Source organism: Sparus aurata, chromosome 18 (assembly GCF_900880675.1).
Source record: "Sparus aurata chromosome 18, fSpaAur1.1, whole genome shotgun sequence".
Taxonomy (NCBI): Eukaryota; Metazoa; Chordata; class Actinopteri; order Spariformes; family Sparidae; genus Sparus; species Sparus aurata.
In genome coordinates this window covers 23921403-23942850 of record NC_044204.1, presented here as the reverse complement: position 1 = coordinate 23942850, position 21448 = coordinate 23921403, and the positions used below count along the sequence as shown (strand labels likewise).

At 40.2% G+C, this 21448-nt stretch overlaps 1 protein-coding gene across 1 annotated transcript; it reads right to left on the bottom strand.

Moving 5' to 3' along the window:
* Positions 1-2139: 2139 nt before the first annotated feature.
* Positions 2140-20606, bottom strand: LOC115568779 (membrane-spanning 4-domains subfamily A member 4D-like). The gene is made up of 7 exons (XM_030396364.1): positions 20391-20606; positions 20019-20160; positions 17866-17976; positions 17679-17735; positions 17436-17582; positions 17228-17341; positions 2140-3721 (listed from the first exon to the last, which is right to left on the bottom strand). The coding sequence occupies exons 2-7, from the start codon at positions 20148-20150 to the stop codon at positions 3671-3673; spliced, it is 612 nt and encodes a 203-aa protein (XP_030252224.1). The 5' UTR covers positions 20151-20160; positions 20391-20606; the 3' UTR covers positions 2140-3670.
* Between the last annotated feature and the right edge of the window lie 842 nt (positions 20607-21448).

Sequence of the window (21448 nt, the reverse complement as noted above, 5' to 3'; positions counted from 1 at the left end):
ATGCATTGTTGTCAGCTATAAATTGGAGACTTTTATGACTGTAAGCCTGGCCGAGGTGTCGTAGTTTCGTTTTTCTTAACCTCTTAGTGACGTTGGTGTGATGTTGGCATGCAAAATCCATTCCTGTTTACTGTCTAAACTTGGAGTAGTTCATAACATATCCTTTACTCCATCTCATCCAAGTTTATCTCACCCAGCAAGAGGTGTTCTCACTTTTCAACACAGATTTGTAGAATGTAAACACGTGTGTAGTTTTTTTTTTTTTAAGTTAAGGTGGAGGCATGACAATACTCATTACATCAGAGGATGTGGGTGTACTTGCACACCAGGCAAAAACATGCACTTAATGAATACAATGGCGAAACAACATATTGGGCCCTATGAAGGCTAACCACAGTAACTACGCTAAATATCAATCAGAAAAGTGGCTTCAAAGCTTTGTGTTGAAAGAAAACAGGTTTTCCACCCAAGTGCTTCACAAAAAGAGACCAGTATATACACACAGGCATAGAGACACGTATATGTGCTGTAAAACAAAATTAGAAGTAGAAGCAGACATAAAACCATGTGGGTGTGCATCAAGATAACACAGTTAATAATAATAATAATAATCATCATTCAATAATGACAATGAATCTGGAATAAAAACTACAATTACTGTGATCTGTCTTGATTTTTAGTTGGATTTCATAGTTGCTGAGCTTTGGCTTCGGAGGGCAGTCGGTTATCTGTTTTAGATGAAGTGTAGGGCGGTGTGTAGCACAAGTTTTCCATGAGTGTGAGTTTGTTTGCAAGGGTAGAGGAGCAATATGCAAGGTCATTATGGTGATGAACGGCAGCAGAAAAGGGAAAAACAGAAGGCAAAAAAAAAATAAAAAATTTGAAGAAAAAGGGAAAAGAAGAGAGAAAAGAGTATAAAAAAATATTAGGTTGAGTTTTCTTAGCGATGGTTCATGATATCCCAGGTCCAACTATTCTTTTTTTTCTTTAAGAAAATATTTTCATTGTGTCTTTACTGTTTTGTCTATTTAAATTGTTTCCTTTTGTACCAGGTTCTGCAGACACTTTGCTAATGCTGCGTCATGCAGAGTTTTCACTTCCTCATTCACCCCAACGAACCTTAAAAAGAAGGAAGGGTTATTACGTCACTGACTCTTGTTTTGGTGTCAGACTGTGGTGTCAGCTGTATGTTAGTCTGTGGGAAGTGCAGAGAAAAACACTGAAACCCAGAAATGTCTTCAGAAAATGAATGAACACAGTTCACAGGTTAATGACAGACATTACTCTATATGATTGACAAGGCTGATGATATTATGATAATTAGGTCCTACCTAATATCACTGATCAGAAACTGCAAATGGGAGACTTTTCCAAACTTAGTCAAGGGATGCACAACAAGTTGATTAAAAGTCAGTTGTTAACCTCCTCCCTGAAGTGTGATCTTTCATTTTCTGAAGGCATTTCTTCATCATAGATATGTTGGCGTGTTTCTGCACGCATCTCCATTTGACTTCAGTACAGCTGACCCCACAGTCTGGCACCAAAGCAATATTGAGTGATTTTATGACCCTTCCTTCTTTTACAGGTTCCTTGAGATGCTCCCAGGCCCTGAGCAGAGAGCTGGCTCACAGAGGTCGCACCCATGCAACCTTTCACTCATCCAGAGCAGCCCCAGTTCCAATGGCAGACAGCCTGTTCATGTGGGGAGAGGTTTAATTTCCAGTTTCAGTTCCATACCCCTTTCCTCCACCCGAGCCAAGACAGCGAAGCAGACACAAGGGAAAAAGTTAAGAATATGTAAATGAGCAAGAGCTAGAGTGTTGCTGGTGTGCTGTGCCTTTTGATTTCACTATGTTTACTTGACGCAGTAAACATGCAGAAGGGATGTCTGAGGACATGGTCAGTGAAAAAACGGAAGTAGGGTGATTCCAGTATGTTTGTGTAATGGTCAGGAAGGAAAACTGAATGATTTGTGAGGACTGACCACAATGACTGTTGCTCAACCACCAAAATTCAGTTGCTCAGTTTGGTTAGTTTTGGTAGAGTTTGGTAAAGCTACTCAATCTATACTTATTTAACATGTTTGATGGTTGCCACAATTTGTGAGGTCTGATGTACAATATGACATAAATCTGGGCATCTTTTTTTGTTGTTTTATTGCATTTTCTTACACAAAGACCACATACATTACATGTATTGCACCAGACATAGCAAAAAGCTAAACAAGCTTGATAAAGTGGTCCCCGCCCAGGAACCTCTTTTGCAAGGACACCAATTTTTTTTTCACACATTCACAGGCAACAGGTTTCCAAACAGGCTCTTCATTTCACAGTCATGTAGATGAACATATACAAACACACAAGTCAAAAGCTTTTCTTTTTTTTTTTTTAAAAAAAGCAAGCTGGATGGATGTCACTCTATCAATTCAGTTCAGTTCATCTGTAAGAAATAAGTCCTGTCATTTAAAAAAACCAAACATCTAAAGCTGCAATCACGGATGGATGTTCCGTCCAGTAAACAAAACTCCCACATCCAAAGTCAAACTGTAAAATGCCCTCAGCTAAGTGTATACGGAGGTTCACAGTGATTATTAAAGCTGCAAGTGGAGGCTAAGCTATGCAGACACTGTGATGATAATGGTGATAATGTAGATAATGATCGGACATGTTGATGACATAAGGGTTAAAAACTGTAAGTGACAGCAATAAAAAAATATAAAAAATGGCACATTATTCAAATCATTTAGTAAACAGCAGGAAAATGTACACAGATTTATTTTAAAATAAGCGTCAGCTAATAGGCTAATTAAAAAGTCTGTTGTTTGTACAATATGCGATAATGTTACAACAGACCTCCTTCAGACGGACATTTTCCTCCAACGTCACACACGTTCTGGGATGATGTCATGCTGGTGTACTGTAAAACTTTAATTTTACATCTTCACAATTGATCAGCCACTGAAAAGATCGTGGATACGGAAAATCTGGAGGCCCTTGTTAGCTGATGGAAGCGTTCAACATTTTCCTAGCTAACATTATTGTTTGATTACATTGCATGTGTTTCACATTAATTAAAATGAATGATTTCTGAATTAATTTTTCGCTTTTTCCTAATCATATCCAATCAAGTCAGTGGCCTTGGCTAGAATATGGTTGAATGCTAACGCTGGTCGTTGCCTAATGGAAGCTAATCAGTTATCGAACCTGTCGTCCTGTGTCCCTCCGGTTTAAACTATCCTTTGTCTTCACAGTTGCTCATCGATCAGAGAGCAGCAACAATAGGTCAGATTGCCTACACTTATTGGATCCCAGAACACAACAGCGCGACATTTGAGCTTACCACCAAGAATGAGTTTTCAGAGGAAAATGGCCGCCATGTGGATATTGGTCTATGGAGTTAATCACTTAGGGGACATGTTTGCTTTGCTAACATAGCTAAACGGTCAGGTCACTGACCGGTACAGCAAGAACACACAAGCCTTGCTAGAGAAATTAGAGGTTATGATATTCCCTTATAAGTGCAGGTTAAATTCTGATGTTAGGCCAAAGGGTGACTGCCTCCATCATACACATATGGTATACTGTACACAGAAATATGACTTTCACAGGGAAGGTGCAGGTTGGAAAAACCAGTGTTAATTAATGCAGAATAATACTTCAATAGGTCGTTCTCAGTTTGATGTGCCGACTCTCTGTGGAGGGGGGAGGTGCTGGACAATGAGCTGTTGGAGATATGGAGGTGCAAGAAAAAATTAAAATCACTGATACACAGTGAATTAAGTCAGTTAATTTGATTAACACAATTTAACAAAAAGATAAAGAGAGTATATTTTAACAACAATACGGTTTTTCGTCCTTTCCATTTAGATTGATAGACAGTTGATATTTCTTTTCATCAGCTATGAAAAAAACATAATGAAACTACATCCAGCCAGAGAGGAAGACACACAAAAAAATGCTTGTGTATCGATTTCATTCAGTTGCATACATGTTAGAGTGAGGTTGTAGTGGCAAATATATACTGGGTCATGATCATGCATATACATTTTATTTGAGAAATACACCTTCTAACAGTGAATATGAGCCTGATGTAAGACCAAGGTCAGATACTCCCTTTATAATAACAGAGCTGGAGTGAGTTAGCAACAGGTGACGCCGCAGCCCACCCAAGGCCAAGATAGAGGCCTGGGTGAGACACTTTGCAGCAGTTAGGGAAGATATTAAATAATATTAAGATGATAGTCTCGCGTGATCATGACGAGGGGGGTGGTCCAAGAAGGGGTTGGTGACACTGACCCCAGGTATAAAAGGGGGTGATCCGGGGAGATTTCTCAGTTGTTCGGGGGTACCTAATGGATTTATAACTTCTCTTGGAATAAACACCTTTTTGACTGAAGACCTGCTGCCTCGCCTCTGATTTGGACTTAGTCTCTGGAGTGAATTTTTGGACTTAGTCTCTGGAGTGATTTTTGGACTTAGGTTCTGAGCAATTTCACCTCTGCTCTGAACTTAGGTTCTGAGTGGATTTCTCCTCTGAGTTGGATCTAAAATCTGGGCTGTTTTTCCTTTATTTAGGATTTTAACCTTCAAGTGGATTTACTGGGCCTGATTGTGGAATAATTTGACGGATAAGGATGGTAGTCTCCCACTACATATTTGGCGAGCCTAGCCGCGGAGGAGCGGCCCGGCACAGCCTGCGGCGGAGGACCGGGAGGGACCGGACGGCGGATCTCGGGCGCGCCCCACATACACCATTAAGGAATATATTCATACTTTTTCTTCATTAATGAGTGATGCCGTCTACTCCTTCCCAGCCCACAAGTCTCAGGTATTGTCCTAAAAACCCCTCCAAAAGAACCTAAAACTGATAATTATGAAAAATAAAAAATGTTATTAGAGTAAATTGGATTAAATTATTACCATAATTTTGTTACTTCATTTTATTTATTATAAAAATAATACAATAATTTTAATTATTTTAATTATTAGTAAGTTCGGGTTTATAAAAGTAATGACCTAAATTGAGGTATTTAAGAGGCGTGGCAGCAGCCTTCAGGTCAAAAACGTGAGTATGTATGATTGATAATTATATATGTATGTTTCAGCCATATTATGTAAAAGTATGATTTAGTCAAGTCAGTCCATGTGCGCACGCGAATTATGTCTGATAATTTATGTTAATGCATAGCCTGCCCTAACCTCCTTTTAATGATAAAACAAAGTATGTATGAAGAGAGATGGATAAATGTGAAAAATTTCTTTTTAACATGTTAATTTGCATGTGTTTAAGTCTTGGAAGTGGAATGGTGTGGTATATTGTAAAATACGCAACAGTACTGAGAATAATTGCACAAGAAAATTGCACTAAGCTGTTATCTGTTGAAACAAATAGCTCGAGCTGTGAAGAGTAAAGAGAAGGGACAGATCAGCTGAGGATAAAATGCGTGTTGATGTCGGAACAAATTGTTATCGTTGTCTAAGTGTCTTGTCAGTTGTTATTATTGTATAGAAATCCGGAGAAGTCGTTATTAAGTTGTTATTGTGGTTTAAGATTTAGATGAGAGTTTGTAGCGGCCGTGAAGAGGGCCGGAAGAAACTAAGTCTTATCAGATGTCATTGTTGTTTAAAAAATCCGAAGAAGTCGGTGATAAAGTGTTATTGTGAGTAGATTAAGAGGCTGTAGCAGCCCGTGCAGAGGGTTGAGAGAGCTACAAGTCTAATCTGCTGTTATTGTTGTTTATTGTGTTGTGAGATTTGAAGAAAGAGCTCATTCGACCCGGGGAAAGGGTCAAGAGAACTGGCGGTCTTACGAATAATCGTTGTGCCCTCTCAGGAACGATTTAGACGCGCGAGAAGTTCTGTTTGGCGGAGAAGCCAAAAATCGCTGTGCCCTCTCTGGAGCGATAAAGAGATAAAGAGATAATGCGGATCCAAGAACAGCGCCTATGAAAGAGGGCTGTTATAGTGAAACAGCTGTAGAGTAGAATAGAAGAAAATAACATAAGGCCTTTGTAAATATATGTACATAAAAGTGTAAAAAACTGAAATATGCATGGATATATGTCATAAAATAAAAGAGGAATAAGAGTATCGTGTAAATAATAAAAGAATAATTGAGGCAGAACAAGTTAAAGAAGTAAATAAAAGTAGTGAGACGTGGTAGAAAAAGAGTTTCTGTTTCTTGACAAAAATACGTAAGTAAACAGTTAAATTGTTTAAGAAAAATTAATAACCGGAGGACCAGAAACGGGAGCAGTCCAGTCCAAAGAGATAACGGCAGCAAGAAGGAAAAATAGAAGATAAAAGTTGCGCAGCGCCAGCTGTGCCAGTCAGCGTCTAACGGAATGGGCAAAATGCACAGTAAGCAACCGAAAGGACTGACACCCGTTCAACTAGTAATGTTAAAACACCCAATGCAAAACAGAAAAATCCAGGAATGCATGAAAAGGTGGCACAGAGTATCCTCTGGAGCCACTAAGTGGCCGTTAATAGGGTCCTTTGACCTAAAATATTGTGACCGAATAGAGGCTGAATTACGGAGAAAAGACCTAAAGAATGATGATAATATGAGAAGTAGATGGGAGAATAGTTAAAAATTACGCTAGAATTGAGAGAAACAGAGGGCCAGAAGCAGGACACACAAACCAAAAATAGATCAGGGGAGACCTTGAAAACCAGCTGGGCTCTGTGCAGAGAACAATGAGACACTGTCAGGGCAGCTGCAATTTAGAAGATTTAAACCACAGCCAAAACTCTGAGCATTTAGCAGAAAACTTAGACTTAGAGTAGAGAGCAAGCATTAAATCAGTGCTGTGACAAATAAGTAATAAATAATAATAATATAGGTGGCGGCTGTAGCTCAGCAGATAGTGCAGGACGGCTAGTGATCAGAAGGTCGCTTGTTCAAATCCCAGCTCCGGGCTGAGCCGAGCTGCATGTCGAAGTGGCGACCTCTGCCATCAGTGAGGCCCTGCGATGAGCTGGCGACTCGTCCAGGGAGTACCCTGCCTTCGCCCAGAGAGATAACTGCGATTTGCTCCAGTAACAAAACCCCGCAACCCCATAAAAGGGATACAACAGTTACGGACAATAATAATAATAATAATAATAATAATAATAATAATAATAATAGTTAATAAATAATACAGAGAATAGCAAATAATTGAAGAATAGTAAATAATAAGAGAAGTTTAATGAAAACAACTGATAATTATAGACAAAATAGAATTATATAATATGATAATAAGTTAAGTGATGAGGATAAAGTGGTGGGTGATAACACAGATACAAGCATGAAAAATGAAAATAAAAAATGAAATAATTACTGATGATTATTTCGCCACTGAACAGTACATAGAAACTCAAGGTGTCAGAACGCATTTTTGGCTTGAACAAACATATTTTGATGAGGAAATTGGACATTAGCAAACTGAACAAGAAATTAGTCTAAAGTTGTGGCATTTGACTTAAGTTAGTAATACATACTTTTCCATTCAGTAATCAATATGATGATCAGGATGTGAGAGGAGTAGGAGAGACTCCCTTTTGGTATGTCAGAAAGTCATATGAGGGGCAATTATCTCTACATGAGGCGTTACAGGAAGGTAGAAAAGATGAAATTTACTGTCCTAATAAAACATCAGGGGGTCATCGCTCTGAGAAGGAGTAAGATATGAGTTGTCATAAAAGTATGTGACCTCCACTCTGTTGTAGTGAAGTCAGTTGCATTTAGCGGACTAGAGCGCTCCATGCAGCATGTATTAAAGAGATCTGATTCATCACACGGAGTCTAACATTCTTCGGAGAATTAGCAACTCTCCACCCCACAAAAGAGTTTTAGATAATCCTTATAGATGAGTAAGAAATTAAACAGGAGTGATTTGTGCAAATGTGATAATAGGTAACATAATAATATAATAGCATATAATAGAAAGAAAATATGATCCAATATGAGCTACTGTCATGATGATATGATACAGTACAGTATTATATGAGGCCCCACTACAATAAAATGGGCGTATGAGTGAAACTATATATATATGAAATAAGCATAAAGAATAAACTTTGTGGTGACATTCAGTGACTAGTATACAGCCTGTATACTACAGGGGTGCGTTGCTCGGAACGAATGTGTCATACAAACCACCTGGCTGAATAAGTTACCCAAAGTTAGTGTGTGCTTGATGAGATCCAACCCTATGCTTGTATGGGAAGATCAGAGTAATTGTGAATTTTGTGTGAATGATAATCCCATTGAAAGTTTAAGCACACCTGTCCCAGTGAGTCAGTTGAGAACATAAGAAACAAAACCGGGAAATTATAAGCTCTATCTGACCCTCTTACAGGCTCTGCTGAATTAAGAGCAGACAAATGGGGAAAAATGTGGTTAAAAATGTTCAACTTTGGCACTATGTCACCCATGGGGTGTTTCCAGTGAAAGGCAAATTAAGCACAGAATGTTTAAGATAGTGTAAAAAGATAAAAGGAAAGCAGGGAAGGAAAAAGATAGACTGACAAAGTTGTTTTTTTTGTTTTGTTTGTTTTTTGTTTATTTTTTAATTTAATCAGTAGTGGGACTGAATCAGTAATGGGAAAATAGAGTTTGAGTAACAAAAAGTAGAAACAATGTAGAATTAGGAATAGACCTCCTCCCTGCTGTCTCCACACCTACAACCCTTCTTTCAACAACACCTTCTCCACAAGAGGTCAGGCATCCCAGGATGACTCTAGGAAGGAGGGGAACCAATACACCCTGACTGTTCCGCCCTCTTTCTACCTTCTAAAATGAGTCACAAATTAACCTTGCTTCTCCAAAAAAAAAAAGCCTTTTTCTCCGCTAGCAGCTTCTATTGACTACTGGGTGCGGAGTTGAGATCACTGAGGGGATGATGTTCCCCGACCCCGTGCCGGAGCAAACAAGGAAGCAGACTGTCATTGAGATCCAGAAGTGTTTTGTACACAGGCCATGTCAGCCAAACGAGTTGAAGGAGGCTACAGAGGAATCACCTGACACAAAGACTGGAGTCAGGAGGGCCACAGAGTCCTGGACAAAGATGGCAGGCACTACACAACAGCCAGAGGAAAAGGAGACTGGGTCTGCATCAAGTTATCAAGGAAAGTGCAACAGCACTGACCAGAAGACTGATGCTGCAAAAGGAAGGTTATGGGAGCCCTGGGTGTAATCATCAAGAAGGGAGAGATCCAGAGGAATCCTGGCCACATGCACCAGCTAAAGGTGTCTGTTCATTTTCCAGGATCCCAGGATCTTGACACAGCCAAAGGAGACAGCAGAGGTCAGAGGTCAGAGCTTTGAGCAGCACATAGACAGGAGACACACACACACACACACACACACACACACACACACACACACACACACACAGAAACACAAACACGCACACACACACGAAGAGGGAAACACTGATTGACTGTTATAGGCTAAGCTTTGCTTTCTGGCAGTATTTGATAGTGTTAGGGCTCTAAGCAAGTCAGATTATTAGAAATATAAAAGATGCACTTTCTGTTGTTATCCAGTGAGAAAATATCCACTCAGCCCTAGGGCTGTCAAGATCATTGCTCATTTATCAGGGTGCCATTGTTGATTCCCTCATTTTACCATGTACCTCCCCCATCTTGCCTGAAAGTAAACCAAAATGGGGGGTGGAGATTTTTAAAATACTTTAGGGTCATAAATTAAGATGTTATAACACTAATGAATGTGGGTTTTCAGTTACTGATTTAACAAATGCATATTCTAGCATTCCTGTTCATCCTGACTCACAGTTCAAGGTTGCTTTCACTATCAATGGTAAACTTTGTACATGGACGTGGATGCCATAGAGTTTTCTTCTCCAATCCAACTTTGTTCCAAAACTGCAAATGAAAACAAACAATTGCCTTATTGGATTTAGCAGGCCAGTGTTGTCCATAGGTTAAGCTTTTCTTTTTTCTTTTTTTCTTTCATTCGTTTTTTTTCATTCTTTTAGGCCTCCCAGACCATAGACATCCCTTAAAGAAAAAAAATAATAAATCATGGAAATAAGACACATTTCTGAAATGGAGTGGTTTATTTAAAAAATGTAACCCCATGGTGGCGAATAGTGATTAATAGATCATTAATTAAGACAACCTTCCACCACAAAGAGCGCAATAGTGAAATTATCAAAGGGCTGTAGTAGCTGCCAAAAAGTTATGACCATAGCTGATATAATCATGTGTCCTCAAACTGTTTATGTTCTGCATGCTGTGTCATTTAACCTCAGAAAACCAAAAAAAGTACAAATAATTAAATATGTTGCAGATAGGCGCAGTTTACCTGTGGAGTTTTAATGCAAGACACTCCAACTGATAAGCAACCTTTAGCACACAACAGCACCAAGTTAGATAACATTTGAGGCTGGTCTGCCTCCCTGTTGCCAGGGACTTGCAGCAGCAGCAGCTTTTGCTTTCAGAAAGCCTCAGCAGGAACCATAGGACACATAGCCTTACTGTAACGTCTCACCAGATACATGCCCTGTTTGTGCTTACACAAGCTAGGTTATGAAGTTGTGCTCTCAGCATCAACTGAACATCCAACGTTGCAATTCAGTTAATCCTGCAACACGGATGATACCGCCACATGACTGCCTTCAAGCCACAAATGTGTTTCTGAAACCACGTGAAGATTTGCATAATTAACCAATAACAACATATCACTCTTAGTTTGTAGATGGGTCCTGCCTCGCGACAAGCAACAACGCAGGTTACCCCATCGTACAGTTGCTGCCAGACGATACATTTACCACAGTCCAAACAATCTATCTTGCCCAACCATGCTCAGCACAGCTTGCAGAAATAAAAGCTTTTTAACTGTAGCAAGCAAATTGGCAGAAGGCAAGCAGTTAAATGTATACACAGACCGACATTATGCATACACAGTGTGTAATATACACAGAAATATCTGGAAACAGAGAGGTTTTCTCAGAGCGGATGGCACATCAGTAACGCATGGAGCAGCCATCTTAACACGATTTGAAGCATTCATCTATCAGGTGTATCAGCTATTATCAAATGTGCTTCACACCAAAAGAGCAGTTCCCTGATAGCCAAAGGCAAAAGCCTGGCCGATGAGGCCGCTGAGCAAGCTGAAACCAGTATATGTGTTTGACCGTTGATTGCAGCCCAAAACTGTGAACCACTCACCACTTTACCGTCCTTGATAGCAGCCCAGAATGAGGCTGGCATGTACGTATATAATGTAACAGTTAGTGTGGTTAATACGAGGTGCTATTAAAACCACTCAAGAAGACTCTCAGAAAAGTTTATGACGTAAAAGTCATTTGTGATGTGCAAATATAGTAAATAAAACTTTAGCAGAATATGATGTTTGTGCAAACCATAATGTGAGGAAAGCATTTCGTGCTGCAAAATTATGCAAAGAAGTGTTCGTGTGATTTGGTTTGCCGGAGTGCATGAATTCTGATAACGAGTCATCTTTTGATAGAGATAAAGATTAAAGTAGGAGTTTGGGACCATGGACTTCCGAAAATAAAGACAATTCAGGCAATTCAGGTATTTGTAAGACAGGGAAATGCAGATTAAAATGCAGCCTTAAGTCCATGGACGGCAAACATTGGATAAATAACCTAAAATCAAAGTAAATTAAGGTCTAAATTAAAGGAGATGTAAGAATAACGCACGCAAGGACCAAAACTGCAGAAAAGAACAATCTGAACTGAAATAAACAACAATAAAAGTTAGTTAACAAAAATCGAAGATCAGCAAAAAAAGTTTCAGTAAAATCAATAATAAATGTTCGAGCATTCTTATGGGGGTTTAATAAAGTTCAAAAGTAGTATATGCAGTTGTTGACTGTGTGTTGTCAACTACCTGTGTCCTGACTGTGTGTTGAAAAATCTGCTGGAAAGATTTGTGTTTCCTAAAATAAATTGTGCTATTTCGCAATGTTGTGTGATTTTATGCTGATGTAACTGTCAAGGTGTTAGAGACATTTTGCTGTTCTAAAGAGCTTTGTGTTGCTGTTAAGTAGTCAAACGGTGTGAAGGTTATTAGACAAACTTGATAGTTCTGGTCTAAAACGTGTGTGCTAAAGATATATTAGTATTGGGTGTGATTTATGAGATTGTTGTTTATGTGTGTGTTGTTTTTGGCTTATGAATACTATTCGCGCAGGCTAATAGTTTCTAAATGCTAAATGGATGAGGACTTGTATTACTTTAAGAGCGGGTTCCTATCTCGCTGGTGGCTTAGGAAGTTGTGTGCTGAAAAGTTGTGTTTCAAACTGCAGCTCCATTGCTCCTCCCCTGGTGTGTGTGAGAGGGGGATCCTAGAGCCCCCACCGCTCTACTGCACGTCCGGTGTGACGTAATCGCCCTCCCTTTCTCTCCTCACTGTCGGCTGTGTCCGAGCTCAGTGAACTTTTCCTTTTTTTTTGTACAGCAAGGTTTTGTTGTGGTTTTTCAAGCTCCTTCCAGCATGCTGTCTCATTAGCGGTTGTTGTCTGAAGTGAATGCCTATATGCCAGTGATAAATACATTTATTTGATGATTACATATAAGCTGCTATTTCAAATATTATAACCAATTGTGTTGCAAATACAGTTTAAGCCAAGTTAATATTCAAGTAAACGCTATGATCTGTTTTTTGTTTTTTTTCTCTAAGTACAGGGTGTGAGCTGAAGAAGGCTGTTGTGAATCAAGTAGTATTTGACCAACCTACTCTGTTGCCCAAATGGTGTGTTCATAGATAAGAAATTTAAAGCTGATATTAGAACTGAAACAGGTAAAGTACTAATTGAAAATACTGCGATCCTTTAAAAAAGCGTATATATAAAGTGTCTGTGTTGATTGCATTATGATTTTCACATCAAGGTTCACATACCTGTTACAGAAGAAGTAAAATCATCATTTGAACAACAGAAGCATCAAGCATCTAATAAAAACATACATATAAAGTGTCCACAGTCACAAGGTTTAGTAGAATGTGCCAATGGTGCATTAAAAACTAAAATAGCCCAAATCATGGCTGATTTAATGGTAAACTCACCTGGGAAGATGCTTTTGCCATTAGCACTAATTTCTATGCGCTTGCAAACTAACAGACTAACAAATCTAACCCCGCATGAAATGCTCACTGGACACCCAATGCCACTGCCACAGTGCAGGGACCCTATAGAGGGATCACCGCTTCAGCAGCTGAAGCGAAATTTGGGGGACTATTTATGGGGTTTAACTCAAATCCACAGACTTGTCTTCCAACAGGTGAAAGACTGATAGTAGTGTCGGAGAGGCTGCAGAGGATGGTGCCCTCAGCACAACCATGGGCAGTGACACCCCGGAAAGTGCACGTGCAGGACTGTCCGGCCTGCAAGACATACACCACCCACCCACGCCTGAATTCAGGCCAGAGTTGGAGTGTTCTCTGACTCAGATTAATTTGTTTGTTTTCTTTCTCTTTGTGCTAACCCTTTCAGGTTTCGCAAGGGGAGAGGGAGAAGGAGAAGTCCTAATGACATGCGCCACTATTATTACACCACATGTTAATTGTGTACTTGCCATAGTCACCTTAAAAAAAATGGGAGAACTACTACATCTTCTGTATGTAAAAAACTGATACATATGATTATGCACTTGCCACCGACAGCACAATAGCTAACGTTCCAGGTAAACATTGGGTGGGACTACCCCGCACCACTGACTGCCAAGAGAAGGAATGGTGACATTACAGGTAATATGCACAGACACGTCATGTCAGGACACAGAAACAAATCAGGAAATGACAACAATAGATGCCAGTAGATGGATTTGACTAATGAGTAAGCGAAAGAAAAAAAAGAGATTTGGCCAAACTAAGAACTGCACAGTGGGACTCAGACATGTTTCAGCAGTGGATAACCTACTCAGTTGAACCAGTGCACAAAGCACAGAAAAGACAGACAGTATTGCATGTTACAACGCCAAAAGAATACCACTGCTCATGCCACTGCCAGGAAGTCACAGAGGTGACTGTCCAGATATGTCAACATGTTTTGCTATTTGTGCAATGCACATGGCACAGAAATTGGATGAATGGAGTTCCAACTCTCAAATATGCCCATATAGAATTAAAAGAATGACAGCTATGCCACCTGTGGTATGTAAACTTGATAAACTAATCTTCCTTTTCTGTGTAGCACAAGGAGCGGAGTTGGAGTATGTAACCCAAGGAAATACAACCACCATGACGGATGTGGTGCGGCTGGTGAAGTGCAGCAACGACACCTGGTATCCAGCCACCAATGGGGGCAATGCTACCACCATGAAAAATGAGTGAATCCAGCCCAGCAAGCCCGGACGCTGAGGGAGAGAGAGGACAGTGTCGCAAAGAGGCTCACACCACAAGGCAGGAGGGCTCAATGATTAGCCCAACTAAGACTATAGGATGAGCTCACCGTAGATGATGTGGGAAGGCTGAATTTTCAATCAGAGCTGCAATCCTTTCACCATATATCCTGGCCTAAAGCTTATGTCCTATGCCCTGGTTTTCCACAGCAGCCAGGAAGTCATCAACATCATGGATGGAGGACAAAATGTAACTTGGTCAACGTGCCGACAAGGCTGCAAGCCTGGCTAAAGTTGCTGTCCACTCCAGGACTTCCAGCAATTGTACAGTGATCTTTTGTATTCAACACAGTTGTGTGAGATTAAATGTTGTAAATGTGTTGTGATGGTGAAATGAGTGTTTGATAAAGGTAAGCGGGCACTCATTTGTGAAGGTCATGTCAGAAGCTGAGTGCCGTAAAAAGCACGAGAAAGGTATTAAACCAGTGTGGTTTACCAGAAACCAGTAAGTTCATAGGGGCTCTGGTGGAATGTTGGCCTCAGGGCCGCCACACTAACCAAGGGAACACAACAGGTAACATGTAACTTAGGCTATCAAATCACCCAAGTGTGTCGTATAAGTCCAGCTGCTAAGATTGAATAGAGCTCTTACCTTTCTTTATCTAATTGGATCAATGGGTGGAAAATAGATAAATAAATAAATTAATAATAAAAAATACCAGAAGAAAAAAATTTTCACAAAAACAAAAGGTGGTGTAGGTGTTTCATGTCAATGATCTGATAATTACTGATCAAGTGTTTGTTGAACCGACCTAAGAAGGATTACCTTCACAAGGTGTGTCTAAATAATATTCTAATCTATAGAGGTTGAAGAATTTGTCTATGTAATCTTATGCTTTTCTTTAAATTTTCTTAACATTCTAATGAGCACAAGTTACCTTATTATGCATGCTTAAAACACAAATCTAGAAGTGTTGAGTGATGTAATTCACCAAGAGTTCAAAGCACTTCCCTATGGGTTGATACTCATTATCAGTCTTGTAGGGGGTTGCATTTATATTGTTTGAAACTATATATATTATGTTTTATCTACAATATACTCATACTATTGTGTATATTATTGTGTATTGTAACGATGAGAAGATGATTGTACTCCCTGATGTTAAAGTTTGAAGTGTTGGTCCTTTTTTGAAGGACCAAAGGGGGGACTGTAGTGGCAAATATATACTGGGTCATGATCATGCATATACATTTTATTTGAGAAATACACCTTCTAACAGTGAATATGAGCCTGATGTAAGACCAAGGTCAGATACTCCCTTTATAATAACAGAGCTGGAGTGAGTTAGCAACAGGTGACGCCGCAGCCCACCCAAGGCCAAGATAGAGGCCTGGGTGAGACACTTTGCAGCCATTAGGGAAGATATTAAATAATATTAAGATGATAGTCTCGCGTGATCATGACGAGGGGGGTGGTCCAAGAAGGGGTTGGTGACACTGACCCCAGGTATAAAAGGGGGTGATCCGGGGAGATTTCTCAGTTGTTCGGGGGTACCTAATGGATTTATAACTTCTCTTGGAATAAACACCTTTTTGACTGAAGACCTGCTGCCTCGCCTCTGATTTGGACTTAGTCTCTGGAGTAAATTTTTGGACTTAGTCTCTGGAGTGATTTTTGGACTTAGGTTCTGAGCAATTTCACCTCTGCTCTGAACTTAGGTTCTGAGTGGATTTCTCCTCTGAGTTGGATCTAAAATCTGGGCTGTTTTTCCTTTATTTAGGATTTTAACCTTCAAGTGGATTTACTGGGCCTGATTGTGGAATAATTTGACGGATAAGGATGGTAGTCTCCCACTACAAGGTATTATGATTACACTGGATAATACTGGACAATGCCCTTTTTGTTTTGAACTAGATATAATCCAAAAAATATGTGGCTGCTGATGAAAGCCAAAAAAAAACCTGGAACCAAGATCATACAAAGGATTTTTCTTCATGTCTTCTTTTCATTCATTTTGTATTTAGTCATAATGTGGTTTTCACTTATTTCTTTTTATTTGCTGTCTGCAGCTTTTATGCAGGTCACAAATATTTCCCCCAAAAGGGTTAAAGGAAAAACAAAAAGAAAATTCTGTTGTCAACTAAAAACGTAAAGCAAAAGAGCATTTCAGCATTCTCCTTAACTAAGCCGGAGTATATGAGGACTACTTTTAAAAAGTAAAGAAAAAAAACAACTACATTTAAAAAATCTGTAAAATGGCTCCTTGCAGCTTGTCTGGCGTAATCAAAAGTGATTTGAAAAGTTATTTTCATCCTCTGCTTTGCTGTGAAACTCCAGAAATGTTTTATGGAATATGAAACTTCACCTGACTTTCCAGCAACACGGCTCTGGCTGACATTTCTTTTTCTTTTTTTTACATTTTTATGTGAATTATCCCTTTAAATATGAATTATTACCGTAAATTCCGGACTATTGAGCGCACCTGAACATAAGCCGCACCAACTCATTTTAAAAAGGAAAAAAAATGTGTACATATATAGGCCGCACTTGTCTATAAGCCGCAGGTGTCCACGTCTGCTCTCTGTGTGTTCACCCAGTCTTCGTGTGTTTCCATGATGAGGGTGTGTGCATGATGCGCAAAATGACTGTTCAAAACACAATCAAACAAGCGTCTTCCTCGGCGCATTATCTCTTCCACCTGTCTGTCTCGCTCTTGCGCTTCCTGCTAGAGCGCCCCCATGGAGGCCGTTAGCCCGTAAAAATCTATAGAATAGCTGCATCATTGTATAGGCCGCATTGTTCAAAGCGTGGGAAAAAAGTAGTGGCTTATAGTCCGGAAATTACGGTAATTTTTAATATCAGTGGGGAAAGGCATGTTTTAGCTGCAGTAACAACAGAAAAAGTTTTACCTGAGTGCGTGTTGACTTGAGAGCTAAACGAGCGAAGATGCACAAGAAGATGAGAAGCCCTGACACACACAGGGATGAAGCAAACAACAGGCTTTCAACACCGGTGAGCAGGTTCTAGAGCAAGAGACAGTGAGAGAGAAAGTTTTTTGTGCGCTGTGAAAATGCACACGTCGTCCGCTGAATCTTAAAAATACTTGCTGCAACTCACCATTCTGTTTATCGCCCATTCTGGGTCTGGACTGTATCTGGTCCTGTAGTTGAGGTAGCTGTAAAAGGTGAGGCAGTATACCCTGAAGCCAGCAGAGATTATAATTCCTAAGAGGGAAATCACATACATGGCCAAACACACGGTCACCTGGGAAAAAGAAAAATCCAGCAAGATCAGGCAAGTTATTGAGAAAGAGAAAGAGATCCCGGGTCAAAACAGAGTGTAAAATCACAATATACCAACCATCTTCTTGGATGGATGTATCTCCGTGTAGATAGACAGGTTTCCACAGGCGAGAAACTTAATAAACAACAACAAAAAAAATCAACACATCATTTTCATGTTGCCAACATACAACCAATCAAGCACGATCAATCAAGTAATTTGCCAATTTCAGTACGTCACTGTTAACCAGTCAGATATTATGTACCAGAATTCCCTGCCAGAAGGGGATGTAGATGTGAGAAGAACTTGGCTGATTTTCACCGGCTAGATGAAACCCCATCAGGATCTCCGCACAGCCAAAGATCACTAAGGCAATCTGGGAAGGAGAAGAGGCAGGCTGGATTCAAGCAGTGACTTCCGACCATTTCCTAAAGGAATTAACTTTTTTTCTGTCATTGAGCCAACTGATGGCCTCTGACTGTCGTACATATTTTAAGGATGTTTACGTTATATTAAGTGCATAACAATACCAGAACAGAACAACTGATAATCTGTACAATTATTTGTCATTTTATTTAAAGATTCAATCAGGAATATAATAATTATGATTATAATAGTTATAATTAGTTGACATTTTTTGAACTTCTGATACAATTCACTGTCTGTATTACGTATTTTTTAAAGGTGCCATGTTGTAGAAAGTCAGACTTCCGTGCCGTTTTTGATATAAAGCAGGTCTCGGTTGTAAAAAAAAAAAAAAATATTGTGAAAGTATCAAAGTGATTGATCCACAGAGAAATGTACACATCCACTATTCAGAAGTTGTCACTATAAACGAGCGGTCAGGACTTCCACAAGGTTGTGTGCAGCATGGTCGCAAAAACACCACCAGAGTGGATGCTGTAGCACAGCAGTCAGGGCCTGCTCAGGCCCGTGAGAGCTGATAAATCAGAGCAGATTGGGCTTTTCGGAGGGAAGGCCTTAAAGGGATATTCCGGCGTAAATTTAATCCACGGTCTAACAGACTGTTACACCGAGTAAGACCCCCCCCTCGAAAGGTCAAGACTGCTAGCTTACGTAGTTTTAGCAACCTCAGAAAAAGCCAGCGGGATAACAATACATTGCAGTATTTGCCTCCAAGATGAAACCGCCATCAAAAAGCCACTCATAGCCACAAATAATGCTCAGAACAGCACCAAACTTCAGCAACAGTACAAATAGGGTCCCAGCACATAGTTCGAGGCATCAAACATCTGCTAGCTTTGCCGGATTTATATTGTAAAGTGAACACAACTCACAACTGCTCACAAGCTGCTGCGAGTCGATTACCGAGTGCAGTAGAGTTCCGCAGCTCAAGGATGAAAATGTATGATTTGTACTCCATGGAAATGCAATCAAAGTTCATATGTGTCTTGCCTACCAGTTTATAACATTAATTATCGAAGCGGACAGGAAAAAGGATGGAATTGAGCATTTCTAACCGCACTAGGTAATCGATTCACAGGGCTTCCCCGCAACAGGAAGCTGCTGCAGGAGAGTGGTGAGTTGTGTTCACTTTACAATAGAAATCCGGCCTAAGCTAGCAGATGTTTGATGCCTCGAACTATGTGCTGGGACCCTGGGATTTGTACTTTTGCTTAAGTTTGGTGCTGTTCTGAGCGTTATTTGTGGCTATGAGTGGCTTTTTGATGGCGGTTTCATCTTGGAGGCATATACTGCAATGTATTGTTATCGTGCTGTCTTTTCTGAGGTTGCTAAAACTACAAGAGCTAGCGGTCTGCAAACTTGATCTCTCGAGGGGGGCTCTTACTCGGTGTCACGGTGTGTTAGACCATGGATTAAATTTACACCGGAATATCCCTTTAAAGAGACGAGCACTAAAACAGAGCGTTCAGACGGAGGATGAATAAAGGTGCTGTAACAATTGTTAGGATGAGAAAGACAACATGTTTTTTGAACATTAAAGAGGCTTTACTCAACAATTTGTAGTCATTGACATGTATTATGATTTTTTATTGGCCGTACGTGGGCAGATTATAACATTTCACGAAACATGAGGCCTTCCCACTATCTCTCTGTTGCCTATACAAGCCTGTGGACGATGTGTTTGAGTTGTTTGATGCTGACTGGACTGCGGATTTCAATGCGAAGGGCTCAAGTGGGATTTTGTGCGACAGTCCAAAGGATGTGACTTTATGCATCGAGCCGCTAACATAAGGTGCGCACAACACAGGCACAACACAGAGAGGCACAACACAGAGTTGCACAGAGCCCCTTTAAAAGCCACTTAACAAAGTTTAGTTGGCATTCAAATTGAAAGTCAGAACCAGAAAATGAGCAAAAAGTACTGAAAGTACCATCACTTTTCTATTTTCTATACACTTATTCACTACTTGCGGCCCTGGATTGCTGTGTTACCCCAAGACATCTGGGCTCTCTTTGGACAAAACGATGGAGAGGCTTGCCGGACATCAACGCCGTCTGGTGCACCTCGCTTTTGCCAGCATTTCCTGTTGTTCTCTCTCTTGTTGTTGACTCAGTGCCCTCCATTGCCAGTAGACTACATGGTGTGTTTGGTTGTGAGAGGAGACAACAAGAATTAATCAAAACAGATGCATATTCTCCCCCTCGACAGCACAGACTGTATTTTGAAAAGTCTTCTAAGCAGATTTAGAGAGACAGAATAGTTGTTGTGTTGCAGAATGTCTTCAGGTAGCTGCTGCCAGCAAGATTGTAAAAGCAGTCACAAAGAGTACAGAGATATATTTACAAAAACATGAAGAGACCCACCTTGTTTTAGTGTCTCATGCAGAGAAGCAGTGTGGATGATAACGGGAAGGGAATGTTGTGGGTGGACAGAGGAAGTTGGGAAATATGAGAGTGCAGCTTTTTTTTCCGTTAGGGGAGGAGCTGAACACTTTTGTTTAGGGGGACAGGCTGAGGCCGCTACTCAGTACTACAAAACTCAAATCCCTCTGAGATCTTTTTGGAAACCCAGTGTCAGGAAGACTGATTCTCACCAGCACAAAGCACAACAATGTCAAATGCTTGCATGAAAACAGTAGAACTGGGTATCTTTTGAAAAGAGATGGGTAAAAGTAAAAAAAAAAAAGAAAAAAAAAGTGAACTGTAGATGTATAAATTCTGCTGTCCTCGGGTTAAAGCTGACTCACTTTTGCGGCCTTAAAGGTGCAATATGTAGGATTATGAATTGACAGGTGGCCACTTCTTACATACTGTGTATTTAAATGAACACATTTCTGATCTGCTGACCTGGTATGTAGATACAGATTTTGTTCTATTAGATTTTTCTTATTTAATTTGCCTTGTCTGGTTTCATTGCACCTTATGGAACACTTTGTAGCTTTGTTAAGAAAGGTGCTATATACAGTGCTTTCCACAAGCGCCGGCTGCCGGCCATATAGCCGACTACACAGTTAACTCCAGCCGGCTACTTTAATGACTATTATTTTTCGATTTTAATAAAGTTAAATGTTTTTCTAACAGACTGACAATAATGTCAAACTGAACCGCACTCATTAAAATTGTGATTCGCTGTGCTTGTACTGATAATAATCACAAATTACTCCGATCATCGCCGACTTCATTGATCACAAGGGAGAGAAACTCATCCGCGGCCCCGACACGCGGTGTGTGTGCGCGCGCACTCAGCGGAGTCAGTGTGTCGGCTGTCGGAGGCGAGAAGCAGGGCTCACCATAATAGCTTATTTTGTCACCGGTAATCCACTCTTCTCTTCCAGCGTCCATTTAGCAATACCTGCGACACGTGCTGGCATCAAAAAACACTGTCGGTTGTACAAATGAAACCAAACGGACTCTAAGAGTGT